This window comes from Rhea americana, unplaced genomic scaffold (genome assembly GCF_003343005.1).
Source record: "Rhea americana isolate MKP2758 unplaced genomic scaffold, rheAme1 scaffold_108, whole genome shotgun sequence".
NCBI lineage: Eukaryota > Metazoa > Chordata > Aves > Rheiformes > Rheidae > Rhea > Rhea americana.
Window position 1 is genome coordinate 689,808 of NW_028185128.1, and position 19,192 is coordinate 708,999.

General features: G+C 36.3%; 1 protein-coding gene across 2 annotated transcripts in view; it reads right to left on the bottom strand.

The window, feature by feature from the left end:
• The window catches only part of SHPRH (SNF2 histone linker PHD RING helicase), a 53,256-nt gene that overhangs the window by 19,020 nt on the left and 15,044 nt on the right, over positions 1-19,192 (bottom strand). For both annotated transcript variants that reach the window (XM_085310533.1, XM_085310543.1), the window contains exons 10-20: positions 18,552-18,803; positions 17,696-17,774; positions 15,248-15,411; positions 14,902-15,158; positions 12,192-12,313; positions 9,177-9,265; positions 7,401-7,493; positions 4,593-4,700; positions 3,496-3,638; positions 994-1,167; positions 618-680 (exon numbers count right to left, since the gene is read on the bottom strand). In XM_085310533.1, the coding sequence (XP_085166659.1) occupies positions 618-680; positions 994-1,167; positions 3,496-3,638; positions 4,593-4,700; positions 7,401-7,493; positions 9,177-9,265; positions 12,192-12,313; positions 14,902-15,158; positions 15,248-15,411; positions 17,696-17,774; positions 18,552-18,803 (1,544 nt within the window). The remainder of the gene's footprint in view (positions 1-617; positions 681-993; positions 1,168-3,495; positions 3,639-4,592; positions 4,701-7,400; positions 7,494-9,176; positions 9,266-12,191; positions 12,314-14,901; positions 15,159-15,247; positions 15,412-17,695; positions 17,775-18,551; positions 18,804-19,192) is intronic.

Genomic DNA, 19,192 nt, shown 5'->3' on the forward strand with positions numbered 1-19,192 from the left:
CTTCCTAAATCAGCATGAGTGTTGCAGCCAAACTCTGATGTAAAATCTGCTCCTGACTGCTGATGCCCAGACCACTTAGGAAGACGACAGCTTCCTAGTTCTCCTCTTGACAAACAATGCAAATTCAATCATTTTAGACCACTTCCTCAAGTTCCTCTCTCATTGCAGCTTTGGTCAAACTATGTTACTTAATTTATGAATTATACAGAATACTTAAAACAGTGAATGAGAATGGTATTGTACCAYTTGTAATCTGACTGCACATAAATGTGCACATATAGTAAACAATGTGTTCATCTACCAGGTCTGTATTTATACAAGCACTTTCTGAACATCTGATTTCAAATGTACTGTCAAATTATAGCAGCTAAGGAGAAAGCGACATGTATTTGTTCATTGTATGCAACTTTAAAAAGTGAAATTTATGTGGAGAAGTAAAGCTGACTAATAAAATTGCTATCAAGCCCAAAAGCAACAAGTTSGTCTTAAATTCTGTGATTAGATTGTTCTGTAAGTTGTCTTAAAGTGATTTCAAACAACTTAAAGTAGAAAATACAAAACAATAACTTTCACTTTTATTTCTATAATATGAAAAGTTAATAAAAACACRAACTTACGTGTGAGAAAAGAGTTTTGATTCATATTCTGTGAACAACTCATCAGCCTTACAGAAGACACAGCTAGAATACAGAAGATTGAAAACAGAAGCACTCAGAATTTGGCCAAAAACAAAGCAGTTCCTATAAATCTCTATTCCAACAAATGTAAACACACACTAATTTCTTAAAAAACAATTAAGTCTCATACRTACACTGGATACAAAAGATTTTATAAATATTAAAACAAAATGAGGTTGTGTCTTACAACTGCATCTACAATGATATACATATAAACCCTTACTATGGATTAAAGATACCATTGTTCTCTTTCTTCATTTATTTCAAATCAAGGAAATACACCCTTACATATATATTGCATATCTTCTAGACATACTTGTTAAGTGGAAGTCTAACAGGTCGCAAGTGGCAGATAGTGGCAGCCTCAATAACCTGCTTAGAGGGAGGGCCTTCTAAATTTTTCACTGCTTCTCTTACAATCTTCTGGAACTTCTTCACTTCATCTAGTTGGGTTGTGAGCAGGTATTGAAGGCCTCTGCAGTCACGGAATCTGATTTAAAGAAAGAGGGAAGTAATAGCACATTGAGTCACCAAGTCAAAATTGGAAGAGAAGAGAAACTGGTCTATATGTYGTTCTATATTGCCTTTTAGTTCATACTATGCAAATGCTTAGTAGTAAGTGCCGTGATAACTATTAGAGCTCATCCCCATGTACCCACTGAGATGATGTCTGGTGTTCATAGAMTAGGAAGACTCACTGACACTTGAGAAGTGCAACTGTCAGTAAGCAACCTACAACATTCTGAGCCACAATACAAACCTACAGAAGTTTAACAACTACAAATATTTAGTCTCATTTGTATTTGTTGGCCAACAAATTGTCTTTCAAAGCACCTGTGCAATCCACAGCTGACACTGCAAAAAAGTTGTTGCATTTTGCACTTTAGCTTTCAAAGTCTAAACTATTAAATGAACATGAAAGTGAACTGTTTTCCTAGAACTTAGCTGTCTTTCTTGAGCTATCAAGACCTGGAATATGAAAACCAGGAAGTGCTTCTCATACTGTATTTTTCCTGTGGACASAGGTCTCTTGCTGAAAACATGGTTCCAGATGTCATCTTTTCAAAATCTTACTCTCATACACAAGACTATGTTTTGGAAGATGGTGGTTCTACCTCAAAGAGAAAGTTTGATCTGAAACATCCCCTTTGGAAAGTGATGAAAGTTAGACAAGAGCAAGTTTACCAATATTAGTTCAGTTTTTAAAATGATCTAGTTAAGTAGTGTATATTCTGAAATAAAATAGACAAGTTTGCTTAACATGGTAGTCTGAAAATACATGAATTACAATTAWAAGTCTGTTGCTAATGCAATCGACTGTCAAATATTCCATATTCATGAAAATCWCCCACATTATACCCTAGTTAACCATCTCCAGTACTCAACTATAATTTAGCACTTGCCCCTTCCAAAACTGACTGATAATACTTCACATGAGCTAAATGCTATTTTTAGGTTTTTTTTCCCCCCATTACATACGTTAAACTAAATTAAAGAGAAAATAACTATTATCCTTTTCTAAAAAATAAAAAAAAACTATTGAGTCACAGATAAGTTATATAACCTTGGACAAGCTATCAGCAGCAGAAACATAAAGGCTCTTCCTAAATAGCTGATTTCAAGTGAGAAAAGTTCAACTTTTCCAGTATAAAAGGGCAAGCACATAGATAGACAGGAATATGAGAGGAGATTGCACATCCAAACAACTCCTTCCTCAAAATTTATTTAGAGCAGACGCAAAAAGAGAAGTCATTATTCTCAAATAGTACTTTAAAATTTCAGCTAATTTATGTAAGTAAAACATCTGGTTGAATCTAATAGTGGGCAAGGGCTTACCATCTTTTGGGATCATCGTAACAGAGTAAACATACTGGAGGATATGTCTTTATGTATCTGTAATTGAAATAAGGGCAAAAGGCAACGGACACAAGATGCAACACAGAATATATTGATCAGACAGAAGGAAAAGTTCTTTCAGTGAGTAAGTGAGTCAGACACTAGAAGAGGCTGCCCATTGAACCTGTGACATCTCCCTCCTTGGAGATATTCCAAATTTGACAGGATATTACATGATTCTATAATTGCACATAATAAATAGGAGTTGTTCAAGGAAGATTTCACACACTGATAATATTACTAACTCCTTGATGTGACGTTATCTGTTCATGTGATGATATCTGAGATCCCATTCAGAAGAAATGCACTAAAGGGTAGCCTTTAAGGTCATTTTCTTGCATACACACATAAACCTATAAAGCACTGCTTTGTAAACGAAGGGCATTATATCTACTTAACCCACAGGCTTGTTACTGATTAAGTTTGGAAAACAGAAGTATTTGGTATTATCAGATAGCTGCAGTTACAGCAGAATTTGGTAGTACTGATATCTTTAACATGAAACCAAAACAGAACTCAAAAAACCAGCTATGCTGTTATCCAAGGATTTTTTAATATAGCCTGACCACTTCCCATTTATGAAAGTCGGTTTATTTTAGAGGTTACTCAATTTTAATACAATAAATTTCAAATTATTTTTGCTTAGTAGTTGCACAAGTGCAGAAAATTATAAAACCATCGTAGATACATCGCAGAGCATCTTAAGGAATGCTTGTCTAGGAGAAAACTAAAAATTCTCTTGCTTTTGAAGTTCTCTATTAGTTATCTCCCTTTTTGGAGCGTTTTTGAAACTTAATTGTAGCTCAGATGTTCTGAAGCARAAGTGCCTGCCATTTAATCGCAACTGTTAGCAAAAGACTGATTGGAAGACTTGAGCAGACTTAACAGTATTCATTATCTTATTTTGTAGTTATTCTCTTACTTGTCTGCCATGGAGAGTTTATTAGTTTGCTGTTTGTAGTTGCTGGTTATCTCATTTTGCACACGCTGAACAAGCTCCTCATCGATGGCATATTGGATTGCTGTCTGGATGACATCCAGCCACCAAGGAGAACCGGAATGTATCTGTATGCAAAAGAGCAGCTTTGTTCGTGAACATTCAACAAGTAACCAACTTACTCATTGTGGCAGATGCTTATGCTGCTCTCTAAGCCTCAAACACAGACTAGTAAATTCCACAGGAAGTTACTAGGACATGAGAATATGCTTATAAAGCACCCCTTTTCCTGCTTAAGTAAATACATGATTAAGAAGTGTTCCACATTCCCAACTACTTCCACACTTTTAAATTGCTTCAGTCAAGCTAGGTTCACCTGCCTACACAAAAAAGGCACAGAAAAAGATATTACAGATACTGTAATCTACAAGTTTCCTGTTTCTCTCCCCCCCCCCCCAAAGAAAAAAAAACCCACACACTTCACAGAACAACACTTTAAGAGAAGGTGAAAGTAGATGGAAAAGGTATTTCCTCATGTGTTTTAATCCAAATAGCAYGTAATCCCCCATCTTTATCAACTCACTAATACTTTGCATCTACCCATTAAACCTTATTTGTCCCAAAGACTAAATGTAGTTAAGCATTAAGCAGTGACTAAATACATATTCAAACAAAACAACAAAAAACCCACACAGTTCCTATGGAAGTAACGGAAATCCCATCTGACATACAACAGGAGTATTTCAAGGCCAAAGCCTGCAACTTCTAGAACTAATTTCTATGTGAAAAATAGTTAATACAGAAGTAAATATGGTGTTAAACTGTACTAGAATCACCTCACTGTGACTGTATACTTCTCTTTCTAGTCATCTGTTCATCAYGTATCATGAACTCCTTTAAGTAGGGAACACAGAATACATTTTTGGAGCGGGTGTGTACATGCACGCACATGTGCGCATCCCAACTCCCATTTCAACTGGGTCTTCAAGGAATTGTTAGAGATAAATACCTAGAGTTCTGGATGAACAGATTAAAATAATAATAATCAAAATCCACAAACTAAATATGTAAGAGATACCTGCCTTTCTCTGAAGCTCCCGAATTGTCTGGAGAACTGGCTGTAAGGCCTGATGGGCTTCTGCAACTTCTGCATTGGATTTGCTCATATAATGCTGTCGAAGTTGTTCTGCCTATATGAATACAAGAATACAAGTCTGGCACAACTCATTTATATTTATAATATTAAATATGTAAAAGTTTCCCAACTACTATACTGTTTTAGAATGGCTAATTACCTAAAGTCCATAATCTAACCACCTTCATTTCTGAGAAAAATTTAGCATTATTTTTTTCCTCTAGACTCTGTCGTTTATTAGTAAGCCTAGAAAAACRCTTGTGAAGACAAACTATGACAAAGATGTTAACTAAACAACTTCACTTTTTGACAAGTTAAAACAACATACTGGGAATACATTACATTAAAAAAAACAAATTTAACTTAGTCTTTCTTCACTGTATTTTAAAAAAATACATTGTGTTGAACCTACACAATAAAAACACCCTAGAACACTCTGAGAATAGCATGATTTAATATTACCTACAATATTTATCCATCACGAACAAGAACAGCTGAAATAGAAATTTCATTATTTTTAAGCGCAAGTATATCTCTTCAATGAAAACTACTTCTGACAGTGAAAATCCCTTGTGGCATATGATTCTGTAAAAGACTTAATCACTAGCAGTTCATTTGATATTTTAAAGTATGCTGAACAAACAAGTTATGTCTCATGTAATACAGATACATCTTTCACCACTACATTCATTAGATATCTTAATTTTGTGCATTCTGGGGTGTGTTAAAGACTTTGTTTTGTTTGCTTGCTGCTATCAAAATAATTATATTATTTTTATGGATGAAGTTTAGTTACTGAAATCAAAGAGGACAAGTTTTTGGATGAGCTATGAGAAGCAATCTCTACTTTTCATTTGTAAATAAAATACAAAGTTTCCAATCCTGCTCCTCACAACCTCAGGAAAAGATGTAAATAAATTGCTATGACTATAGGGAATAAAAAAAAGATAATATTTCTATAAAGGCTGGTAGAAACATATTTAAATATTTAATTCTACCTCCTCTCAAGAAGTATAAATCAGTTATTTGAAATGCTCAAACATCACTTTACCAGTCTTTCCTTAAATACTCAGCATATTCATGTAGTACTCAGATGTGATCGCAGGGAAAAGAAAGTGGTTGAATAGGTAGTAAATTACTTTGGTATCCTGCTCCTGGTACAACATTAASGTTAGCTATAGTTGCTAATATTTTATCATTTTGAACTGGATTTGAAATAGCTGTCCTTCACTCATTCAAATGACATTTCAGGGACCTATATGTGAACATTTGACTATAAAAACTAGTTCAAGGAGACGTTCCTACTACTTGTTACAGTATTCTTTTGAGACAAATATAAAAGGGAGATGAATTTCAGCCAAAAACAGCCTAAAGTCTTRTATATGTGGGGAAACTAGTGTGCAGTAAGCTAGGATGCAAGCTTAACACAGTAACCAATTCAGATGAAATTCCTCTGTCACACCTTATCATACCAGTGAAGTGCAAGGCATGCACTAGGAGAGTCAACATTTCAAGACACGAGACAGCAGCTAATAAGGTTGTAAKTTTCATACTAATAGTACAGCACATAAACAATTTCTAGAGGGAAGGACCACCAAATCATCATTTTGGTGGCAAAACTTCAAGAAATAAAAACTATCACGTTTTCATGTTTTCTGAAACATCCACCATCAACTTAAGCAACTTGTGACTAAAACAAAGTGCTATTAGAACAAGTTTCAGAAAAACAAAAATGGAAATGCTGACTATACACAGAATTTGTATAAAAATACTAAAATATCACAAGATATCTAAATAGTAAGACAGAAACTGATCACYGCCACAGAAGTGGAGAGGCTGAAAGAACTGGGCTTGTCCAGTCTAGGGAAGAGAAGGGTTAGAGGGCACAAAATAGCAGCCTTTCAACAACTAARAGGAGGTTACAGAGAAAATGGAGCCAGGCACTTCACTGAAGTGCATGGCAAGAGAACAAGTAACAAAGGTTATAAATTGATTTGGGAGGCTCCCATATGGAAATTTTTCTTTAAGTATTCGAACACTTTGTCCAGAAAAGTTGTGAAATCTCTGTAMTAGCAAATTTCAAAGGTCCAACTGGATAAAGAATCATAGAATGGTAAGGTTGGAAGGGACCTCTGGAGATCATCTAGTCCAAMCCTTAGCATAGCCCGTATGGCGACTGAACCCGTGACCTTGGCCTTAGCAGCACCACGCTCTAACCAGCTGAGCTAAACCTGCCCCAAAGGCCAGAGTTACTCAGTCAGGAATCRGTGTTTACCCTGTTTTGAGAAGGAAGTTGGACTAGAAACCTCCTAAGGTCCTTTCCTGCCTTAATGACTCCACAGTCAATGTTCTCTTGCAAACATGGTCCATATGTCCACCACAAGTAAACAGTGAGAAACAAGGATCCCAGCTATCYAACCAGAGAGATTTCACTACTAAGGAGGTAGTTAAACAGGCTGATGTAGCCAGTAACTTATAGTGCCTTGCTTATCTGGCCGAAGATGGCCAAAATCTCTAGATATGCAGGATGTCTAAGAGCRAATGGGGAACAGTCAGTTGCTAGAGGGCATGTGATTATGAGTAACACAGAAAGGGCCTGGACAGACCCCGCTGACAAAATTCATGCAATGAAGAAAACAWAGTAGGATCTTCAACTTGAAGGTTATTTATTGCTATTKCTTTGTTTAGAAAAAATGAGGGATTAAAAAAAGGTTTTTTTCCCAAAATATTCATACAAAAAATGAGTAATATTTACCTCTTCTGCAAGTCGGCCATCACGCAAAGTTGGTGGAATTCCTGGGTGCTTTGCCAGCAACAATTCCATCAAATTGTGTGTAGAATGAAGTCTCTGAACATACAGAGTCATTAATAGTTATGAAAAAACTATTTTATTTGTGACAGGAAAAGATCAGTACTGAAATTCTATAACAAGAAATTAATATTCATTTAAAATAAGATTTAATATTTTTCTCTCAATCTGAAAGCATCTTATAAAACAAATAAGTGTTGTTTTCCTCATTTTACTGAGATGAGAAATAAAATAGCCTAAAAAAAATCTTCAAGATCTCACAGCAAATCAGCAGGAAAGTYTGATATCAAGTCTTCTGATTCTGTCTTGTACTCCTAATTGGAGCTGCCTTTTGCTATTACAGGAAACAAGTTATTTACCTTAAAGTATATTCTTTTACAATGATTTTCAGAATGTAACACAGAAATAAGTCACTTAGATCATCTAAAGCAAAATAAAGTATAAGGTAAAAACAGCTCCCAAAGCTTCAACTATTTTCATATTTTTCACTTTTCTGAAACAAAAGATGACTGAATAAAACAAGACCTTTTWGTTAATTTTTAGGGAGAATAAATCTGATAATTAATCATGCATATATAGATAGATAGATAAAGCCTCCCCCAAATTAGAYTTCTAACATTTTGTTGCCTGTGTATCCCACCAGCTCCTACTGGACACCTCCACCCTCCGGATCTAATGTCCTTCTTGCCTCCCTAATTCATCTTTCTCTTATTACTGTGTCATCCTCTGAACAGCATGAGCCAGCACTGGCTTGACACTTCCCAAAAATAGGCAGCTGTAGGCAACCAGGAAGTACTCAACAGAAGTTAAGTTTATCACAGAATAGCGAAGTAAATTTTCCAGAAAAAATTACTGCTTTATATTCAATTCAGTATAACTGCTTTACTAACATTCTCATTATACTGATAAAAGTTTACGCTGATACAGGTATCCTGAATGGAAAAATGTCTTCACAAATGAAAAGGACTGATCAAAGAAACATAATGGTGGCATCAGATGACCACATGGAAGACAACTGAAGAATAATTTATTCCACCTAGTGAAGCAAGCGAAGAGAAACAACAGACACTGCTTACTTCTTATTTTTCTATCATTAACATACCTAAAATATCTTATGCTGAAAAATAATAATTTTCATCAACCTAGAACTGGTATTTCCTGAAGAAATATAAAGAGGTTAGTTATAAAACTCATTATTTCTTATTCATCTTGCTTTTCATAAAGCATTCAAAACACAATCACGTTTTTTCTGAAGAGATGCCAATACACTTCAATTCTTTTTCATGTTTTGATGCACTCTCAGGAACATCTGCAGTGCAACAATTTCTAATTCCTCAACATGACATGTTTTGTTTCATTCTTAATGCCATTCCAGTATCCTGTATTTGCACTAGTCTACAATATAGTTAYATTAATGTGTGAGCAGTCACAGTAATAGACAGAAATCTAGGGATACAGCTTGTTAAGTTTTATTACAGAACAGCAGGTGGAGATCATACACTGCTTCTGAGGTATCAYTAAGAATGGCAGATAAACGCTTTTTAGAAAGAGTGGCTTGTAAAAAAGAAGAAATATGAAGGTCTCTGGACAGATTACTGTTCAAATATTGTGATTATGACAGTAGGCTGAAAAAGTCATTTGGCAAACTGCTAAGGGGAGGAAGAAAAGATTGACTTGATAAATTAAGTCTATAGCATTTCAATTCTTTGGATGTTCACTCACTTGCAAGGAATCTGTTTTGAGTTTTTCTTTGTGTTCTTCAGAAGAACGCAACACTTCTCTGTAGAGCTCTGCAGCCAGTGCATATTCTCCTGAACAAAACAAATGAATAAAATTTTAAAAAGCACACACACAAACACATTGTGCTGGTYTTCAAATACCCAAGCAGGCAGGACTTACACTTGCAATGTACTAAAATATTTTTGGAAGGTCTGCTCCATATCTGCTTATGTTCACACAAGTCTTCTCCATTCATTTTCTTCCCTCCCTCCCCCCTCCAAAAAAAAAATGTTAAAAGAAAGAATTGTATTTTACAAAAAATAAATCATCTTCCAAGTTAACTATCTTTTGTCACAGCAAGGTCCACAGACTTCTTTCGTTCACACTTCTGCAAGTCCAAAAAGGTCAAATGCTGTATTAACACAACCATCATCTAAAACTCAGTGCAGTGATGCATTGTTAGTTTTGCACTGTAAATATCTTATTCACTCTTACATAGCACTAACCACAAAAGGTCATGCAGATGTGTCATATTTGCAAAAAGCAGAAATGGTTAACTACACACAGGGAACAAATCTACTGAAGGTGCGACTATTACAATCACTTTTCATAAAAGAGATTATATAAACTAATTTAAGAAGAAATGCAAAATTGACATYGCATATACAGAAGTTGTATATAAAAATACATCATCTTCTCTGAACTAAGAGAAATTTACTTTTTAAGCTATTAATAGTCTTGGAAGAATCYTAAGGGGAGGAGAAGTATAGAGATATGAAATGTATTTTGCTTTGTTTTTACCCTGATATCTATCTTTATACATCTCCCACCATCTTTCTACATATCTAAAAGATAACAGTTCTATTTCAACAAGATTTGTGGATTCTTCTATTGAAATGGAGCTATGAGTTTTAATGGTGTAGTYCTGTAATACAGTATTGCCATTGCTAGCAACAGGCCATAAGCTTTGCACTGAATTCGCAAAGCTTCAGGACTAAGGCTTGTCACGTCTGCTTTTCCTGAACATTTCTTGATCTGCTTGCTTTTTTAAAAAAAAAAAAAAAAAAAACACAAGAAAAGTTTAGCTGTAACAGTAATTTCGCTAACTGACAAGCTGTCTATGGCTGTTTTACTTTTGTTCACCTTTGCATAGTACAAATACAGTTTTATACAAATAGCAGTAACAAGCAGTTATTCTATGTAAAATGTAGTATTTATGACTAACACATAATGATGTAGTGTAGTCAAATACAGGCCTAGTACAATAGCAGATGCCTTGAGAAAAGTGGAGACACAGGATGMAATATAGAGGAGTACAGGCACGGGGTGATCAGAGACAGGGCACAGGCTTGGCACTGAAGACCCTCCAGCTATAAACAACTCACCCCCAATCAGGTAAAGAAATACAAACCTAGAGCTCGATAAATTCGGTTTTAGGAGTAACAGAGAACAAAGAAATAGTATTTAGCACATGTAAAAGGCATCACCTTGTATAGCAAATTTGATTGTAATGTGGAACTGTAAACCAATGAAGATAARAACATGTAAAAAGCATGTTAGTAAACATAAAAAAAATGACTCCAAGTAGATCCTTAGGTGAAGGAGAAACTATCAATACAAACTTTGTCTTCCTCCTGGCAAAGGACTCCAGATATTGACAATTCACTGTAACACTCCCACTACTAGAATGAAACCACCATCTTTATGATCCAGAAGTGTAGTGAAAGGGTGAGCATAACACCAGGAAAAGGCATAGAAACTAAGAAGCATAACAATTTTAACTACATTATTATTCTTTTCTTCCCCTTGCAACAATCAGATCTGAAATAATAATGACTAAGGTYTCAAGACTTCARTTATACTAGCAATTAATTCTTAGCTTTACTTATACATAAGTATAAACATGTGCTTCCTCATTGCCCACAAACAAGATCTGTACCAATTTGTTACACTCAAGAATACAGACAGCTCTTCTGTGAACTTCACAGCACTTTGGGAGACAGCCTTTATGGCAACTTCGGGCAGTCCTTTTGTATACAGCCTACAGATAAATAATTTAATTCCTGGTATTCTGTGAATTAGAGTTCCTTTGGCAGTATCTCATCTAAAGTGCAGCTGATATATTGGCAACCTAGATAGAGCATTTTAGACTAATTAAAAATCTGAAGAATGAATTAAAARCTTTGAGCTATATGAACCAGAGGTGCAGACTTCTCTGCCTCTGTCCTGGAGGAAAGGCAGTTCCAACTGGGACAGAGAAGAGAAATCCCTGCCAGATTTAGCTTTGCATTTATAGAAGGGTGCAGGGTGTATATATATTTCTAGAAGAAATATTTATACTTATTGCCTTTTATTAAGGCAATAACAAACTGTTTTTGTGACAAGTCTTACTTGAAAGAAGAGAGCTTATAAGCCGAGAAATTTCGAGCAGCTTGTCAACTTAAAGTCACTTGCCAAGAAGACATTTCTTTCACATTTATGATTAGGCCATCCAAATATATTACTTTGCTTGGCAGGACATTTAATATAATTATTTTTGTTTTCTAATTCAAAGCTTCTCCCCTCCCCCCCAAATTCAAACCAAACACATGTTGATAGACTTGGATAGCAGGGAGCACTAATTTACAGCTAGCCAAAAGCACAGCCCCCAGAAGGCAGCCAAGAGACTRCAGTCAGGATGGCAGTTTGCATGGTAATGGGTACAAAGGAAACCCAGAAAGCAGTACTGAGTCAACACAAGCGCTTTAAGTAGAATTACAAAAGTGAATTTCTTTTACCCTCTCAGCACACAAGACGACTGAAAATACTTTAAGACTTCTCAAAGGTGTGAACACCCACATCTATTCCCTCCATCCTCTCCCCCATTCAGGAGAGAGAAAGACCCTCTCTAGTTTCCCAGGATTTCATTATGGAGTTTTCCTTTAATGCAGAAAACCCACCATTTTTATATGGTATCATCTAAGCCATAATAAGTCTACTAGAAGGAGTAAAGAATATGCTATAGCAGTCCAGTCTTACCTTTAATGATATGGATACCTGCTAAGCCATTAAGAGCACACACCAGCTGTCGGTGAGCTTCCTCACACTCTGTTCGACATTTCTTCTGCAATGAAGTTAGTAGTTCCTCCATGGTCATGGTGCTGAAATAGATCAAACGGCTAAAACTTGAAACAAAGACARTATTACAGAAAAATATCATACTGTACAGTATGAAAGATTGTTACAGATATCCAACAAACATATTGCGTGAATGCTTATCAGACATTTTTAAAAACAATGTAGTTCTGTCAGCTTCTGTTCCACCTGGAGCTCTGCCCTATCTAACCTGAAAGTATTTCAAGAGGTTGTTCAGGTTGCTCAATTTTCCTAAAAATAAGGAAAAAAAGTAAAAAGAAAGAATTAGTTAAGAAAAATAACTCTTCACAGGGAAAAATACTTTGCTGCTTTTATTACAGTGAGGAACAAAAAGCAATTGAGACTAGATCTCATATTGCTAAAAGCTGCCCAAATGAAAACAGCTGGAGAGTCTACATTACTTCCCCTCTCAATCTAAACATGCTAAACTGATGACACAGAGGTAAAGCGAATGTGTGGAGAGTGGAGAATGAAAATTAACAAGTAGCAGCCCTTTAAGTTACTACTTTTCTACATTTGTTATTATYTGTAATTCTACAGAGGAATTTAACTAGGAGAGAATTAGCTGAACAGAAACAAAGGAAAAGGAGAGATAAGATGTAGAAGCAGAAACAGAGATAAGAAGAGAAGAAAGAAAGAAGCAAGAAGAATAGCTTGGAGTAAGGCCAACAGACACAGGAGCCAGGCAGGAAGACAACTGATGCAAAGAGACAAGAAAGTGAACTGCAACATTAGTCTGCAACATCTGACCTGAGGCKGCTCCTATGACCCATTGCTGCTTTGAGACCAGAGACTACCCCTTCTTTGGAATTCTGCTTCTCAGCTTCACTCGCCTTCCAGATAAGTATTTACTATTTGGGTTCAGTACTCTGAAATTGAATGACATCACCCGAAGCAGGGTATCCCGCTATATTCTGATATTCCTATTCATTATTGTTTACCTTCTGTTGTAAAAAGCCATCAGTAGTTACAAAGAAAAGTTTATGCACATTTTTTTCTTTTACAAACTACACAATTTGATTTACTTACAATTTGAGACTAGCAATTAAGACAAAAAGAAGTTTGACTCAGCTGAACTACGGGAATCTASAAAATGCTCTTTTGAGGACTGTATTTTTGCCAAGCAGATGTGCTTGCTCACTTCTTTTACTAAATAGGCAGGAAAAAGGTCATACAGCATAGAATATGTTCCAAGGTCAGCTATCCTGTTTCAGTCCATTTTCTCTTATTTATATGTTCCAACCTCAGCTTTGTAGTTTCAGTCCAGTTTCTCTTATTTATCAGAGTTCCTGGTGCTCTGGTGAATTTCTTGATTATTCTCATGCACATAATCACAGTCAGGAGCCAAAACTTCTGCCTATTCTGGGAATGCCCATTGCTGCAGTCAGGCTTGGTTCATAAGAAGGATATATAAATAGTGCTTGGAAATGGTTTTCCTTGCATATATGTTTTTAAGAAAGATTTAATTTTTATTGTTGTTTTTTTSCACCGTAGTTACTATGCTGCTGTCATCCTGCCAGCATTCCACTGAAATCAATGCAGTACTAAGACATTCCCATTGAGCACATTCAGTTTAATTTACATTTTGCAYGTACTCCGCTAGATCATTCTGCGGCAAACAGTAATGTTGCACGGGCTTATGCAAATATTGATTTTTTTCCATGTTTCAGTCCTTGCTTCCACACTAGTGAAGGATTTTCTGCCTATTAGGCACAAAATGCTACTGCACGCTGCCTACTATTGGTCCCTGCTGAAGTAGCTGCAAAGTCAGTTACAGCTGCTTAGGCATGTTCAAGGTGTCCTGCACGAGGAAGGAGGAGTAGGACRCAACTTTATAAAAGGATAGAAGAAAATTGGACAGTATAGGCGATCAAGTGCAGGAAACAACAGAAACAACAGTTGTAGTAAGTATTAAAGTTAAGTTCTTCCCTTCCTGTAACTTAAAAAAGAAACAATATAGGCAGTCCTCTGAGAGCCTGGAATAGCAACATCTTGTTCCTCTACAACAACCGCTCTAACTAACTGAAAGAGAAGTAGCCAGGTTTTGCAGAGATACTAGCAACATRCTTTTGGTCTGACAAAGGCTGAGACTAAGCTGGTATTCGCTAGGCATTTGTGGAAAGGGTGATCTTGAAAGTATGCAAAAAAAAAAGTTTTTTTTTTTGAAAGGCTTTCAAGGTTGGATCTAAATTTAAAAATYCTGTAGCCTCATATTAAAATATTTTCTTTGCTTTAAAGAATTATTCTATTCATTTACTTGTTGTTCATTGTTCTCATTTTTATCAGTATGTTTTGTAAGATCTGAATAAAATTAGTTTATTTAAAACTGAAAAAGAATCTGTTTTGTTTCACATTATAAATTTAACCTGCAACATCAGCACCGTAAAGTTAAAATGTTATTGCACAAAAAAATGCCTCTCAGTACTATTTTTTCTAACAAAAAATTACACTAACTACCATACTGCATCCTATTCAAATTCTGGTATCACATAGCTTGGTGTGGCATAGTTGCACGTTTCACTAAACAAGCTTAAAATTAGGCTTACTTTAAAAAAATGCACAMGATCTTGCACCAGAAGTGATAAAAATTCACCTTTTCTGTAATGGCAAGAACTCTCCCCGAACAGCTTGTGGATGACAGCAGGCCTGCCTTAGCCGCAGCAAAGGGTACAGAATGGAAGTCACAGTCCTTCTATCCAGGCTACTAAGCTTAAGAGTCCAATCTGAAATCTTTCTCAGTTTTGCCAGGGCATCCTGGCAGCACACCTCATGCTGGCGATGATAGAAGTGTCTCTCCACAGGAGAAAAGTGAAGCCAGTGTACATTTTCGGTCTGGGGAGGGATTTGAATCTGTAATTAAGAAAGAAAATAAGTAATTTGCAAATAAAACTATTACTACATGTTACTAGGAAGCTTTAGAAATAAAAACTCTCGTTTACTTGGTCAATCACATCCTTCTTTGCTGATCTCCACAAAATCTTGGCAATTAGGCTGTAGAGAGGCTGAGGATTTTTCCTACGGTAAGGTCGATATAACAGTTGGTCCCACCAATGTTTGACCCAGTAAGGATCAACTCCAAGAAAAAGGACTAAGCCATATAGATCTGCCAAGAAAAGAAAGCATTTTAATACAATACTGTTTGTTTTAATACTTCAGAATATGCCTCCAAAAGAATCATAGAATCAGTCAGGTTGGAAGGGACCTCTGGAGATCATCTAGTCCAACCTTCCTGCTCATCAGGGTCACCTAGAGCATGTTGGACAGGGTTGCATCCAGGCAGGCCTTGAAGATCTCCAGGGAAGGAGACTCCACAACCTCCCTGGGCAACCTGTGCCAGTGCTCCGTCACTCTCAGTGAAGAAATTCCCCCTCACGGTCAGGCGGAACTGCCTGTGGTTCAGTTTCTGCCCATTGCCTCTTGTCCTGTCACACCGGACAACTGAAAAGAGTTTGTCTCCGTCCCCTTGACACCCTCCCYTCAGGGACTTGTACACATTGATAAGATCTCCCCTCAGGCTTCTCTTCCCTAGGCTGAAGAGGCCCAGCTCTCGCAGCCGTTCCTCATAGAAAGGTTATCAGGCATAAAGCATTCACTATTTAGCCATTATCTTTTCCACTTGTTTTCCAATCACTCTTTACCAAAAGGTAACTGGAAGCAGGGGAATGCAGTGGGAAGAGGTTCTCCTTTAGTTAGGTGCTGATTTTCACAGAACTTGTAGAAGTCACAAGAACAGTCATATTTCTACAAAATTTTTAGTTTAGAACTGACCAATGAATTCTAAACCTAATTGGGGCGTGAGGCAGAAATTACATGATTACATATGGTTAGCCTGGTATGCCAGGTTTTTGTAAAACAATATTGCTCAGTATCATTGCTTGAAGCCTGCTGTGTGCCAGCTGTCTACTGCTCACCATCCTAAAAGCGGCTGCAATTCAGAAATGTTTCACTTGTCTATTAAGGCAGAAGAAATTAACAAAATCACTTATCTTTTATTGTTTTCTTACTCTTTAAGATCCAGTGGCCTAAACGCTTTTTCTGTGAGTTCTGTAGTGATTTTAGCATTCAGTTAAGACATACACCACACACATCACAGCCCAGAGGGAAGGAAAGTCCTGAGAATTTTTTCTATGCAGGAAGCAAAAGCTTCTGCAGAGGTCCTATCCTACTTCAATATAACAGCTGAAGTACAAACTAGTCAGCAGTTCCTTTGTCCCCTATGTGAAGGTGACTGCCTCAGTACAGTCTGAACAACATGTATTATTGACAATATGGCATTTCAGATGCGTGCAGTAAATTAGCACTATCACAGACAAGGACTTGAAGTTAACCACGACAACAACTCAATCACTTTCCACTGTGTTTGCTTTATTATGTATTCTGACAGCTATTATATGTAACTAAATTCATCCTCAATTTCATAATGGTTTAATCCACACTATTGACTTCTACAATAATTTGGTATCTGAACAACAGTTCACAAATGTACACAGATTAATCCATTTTCAAAACTACTGCCTCAATATGTTGTCCCTTCCTTTTTCCTATCTGTCCAAAATCTGCCTACAGAAACCAAGTACCTCACAGAAACGACAAGATAAATGAAATCTGCTTACATAGTGGTATAGAATAGAGGGATCTATCTCAATTCACCAAGTCCTCAGAAAAAGATTTGTAACAGTTTCATAAAGCTTTAATATGATTTCTAGGATTTACAATCATGGTTGGTAAGTACATGGAAATTGACGGCCACAATAGTTCTTACAAGGCTATGCAAGATAGCATCACTTCTGTATTTGCTATTTAGAAGACAGTAGACTGCCTTAAGCTGCAAGAGAGGGGGTTAATATTTTCCCACTCTGCTGTGGAAAACTAAAGGACAGATTTGAGTCAGCTGTTCAACTAGATCTCCACTCCTGCAAGTATTTGCTTAAGTCAGATAGAAGATTTCAACTCTGCAATTTTAACATCAATGCATTTATTGATGACTGTCTTCAAAGCAAAACAAAGAGCTAGCAATTTCCAGTTCCGTATGTACATCTTCAGCTGGGAGGAAACGTAGAGCACTAAATAAGCTATGCGAACACCACCCAGGGAAACTCTGCTAGGCTGCAAGAATAACGTAGTTAATATTTTGTATTGAAGGTTAAAATAGCACTGAAGATAGAATGGACTTACACTGCAYTTATTTGGCAAAGTAGGAGTAATAAAATAACCCATTATATTTTACTGAATTTTTCTACTTCTTAAAAAAAGCCTAACTGAATGCAGTCCACAATATTTCAACAATGCCATAACCTAAAKTAGTAGACATTTTAACTGCTCCAAAACCACTGCCTAATTATCAGTGTCAARGAAAACTCATAGATGCCACTGCTATAAAAGCTCACCTTCTAATCCTCGCTGTACAGGAGTGCCACTGACACACCAGCGATTGATTCCACTTAAACGGAGTGCCATTTCTGCAGCCTAGCAAAATAAGATAGAACCAATGTAGGAAAGTGAAAATAAAAAATAGAATGAAATACACTCTAAAAAATATGTTCAGCATATTTTTAAAAAGTCTTAATATCTTTTCAGTATAACAGACTAATAGACTGACTTATAAGCAGTATTTTTGCAATCTGTTTTGAGTATCTGTCTAAATAAAGCTATTGACCTTTCTTGAAGGCAGCTAAAAGCTGCTGAAAACCATATCCACCTTCAAATAAGATCTGCAAAAAAGTACACATAACTTATATAAATAGCTTTTTTGACTTCTTTTTTTTTGGAGGGGGGGGGGACGACAACGAACACTAATTAAAATAATCTCTCCTCAGGCCAACTTAAGAGCTTCCAGAGACATTGTKGACTATTTTAGCTTCTAGACCCAAAGGACATATACATGCCTTTGAACCATGTCACTGAACAGGCTAGTGTCTTGTTTGAAACTATCAAACACCATATACAACACGATGACCTACTTCCTTAAATTGTCAGTATAGATTATGTTAAGTATTTTTTGAGCTGAATATACCTCAGCCTGCCAAAATTCCAGCAGGAGAAACATGTAACAGTATGTATCTCCAAGGGAAAATAAATTATTAGTCACTTCTAAAGGAAAAAGCTACAAGGACAAATTACCTGAGTACATTCAATGTTAACAGCAGAAGAAAGGAAAAAAAAGCAGCTCTATCTTTTTTATTATTTACAATAAGCTTGTCAAAAGCTTTAAGTTAAATAAATGCATGACTGGGAATAGCATACCTTTGCAGTAGTGCATTCAACCATCTGTGCTTCATCAAGGCAGATCCTCCACCACTCCACTGCTACTAAGGGGCTTGGGATGGCCATGTACCGCTTCTGGTTCCTGAAACGGCGCCCATCTTCACTGTTACTGTGAGGTATATCTACGTAGTTCAGTTCAGTGCGGAGAACATCATATGTGGTGATGACTACCTCCTGCTCTGCCAACATGTGTGGCTGCAAAAAGCCATGCTTCTTCACACCTTGATATACCTATATAGATATATATGCAATAGTGCAACAGCAAAGAATGAATGTTAGAAACACTAATACGAAATGTAAAAATTTCAAGACAGTTTAATATGGCATATGCTTTCAAAAGTGCTCCTAATATAATAGGAAATCATTCATTAAACCTGCATTCATACAGTAATACAGTGGAAAATCCAAGTAATRCAGTTAATAAATGCAATAGATATTGATGTAAAATCTATATATATTTATTTAAACCTATACAAAATGTCAAATACAGATTTTTTTCTCTTCTGAGGGAAACAGGGCTTCAGTATTTGCTACAGTAGGTTTCTGCAAGACTAAGTATTCTGTAAAGTTGTAAGGGGCAACATTACAGAAGTCAGTGTTACATACATTACTTCCCTCCC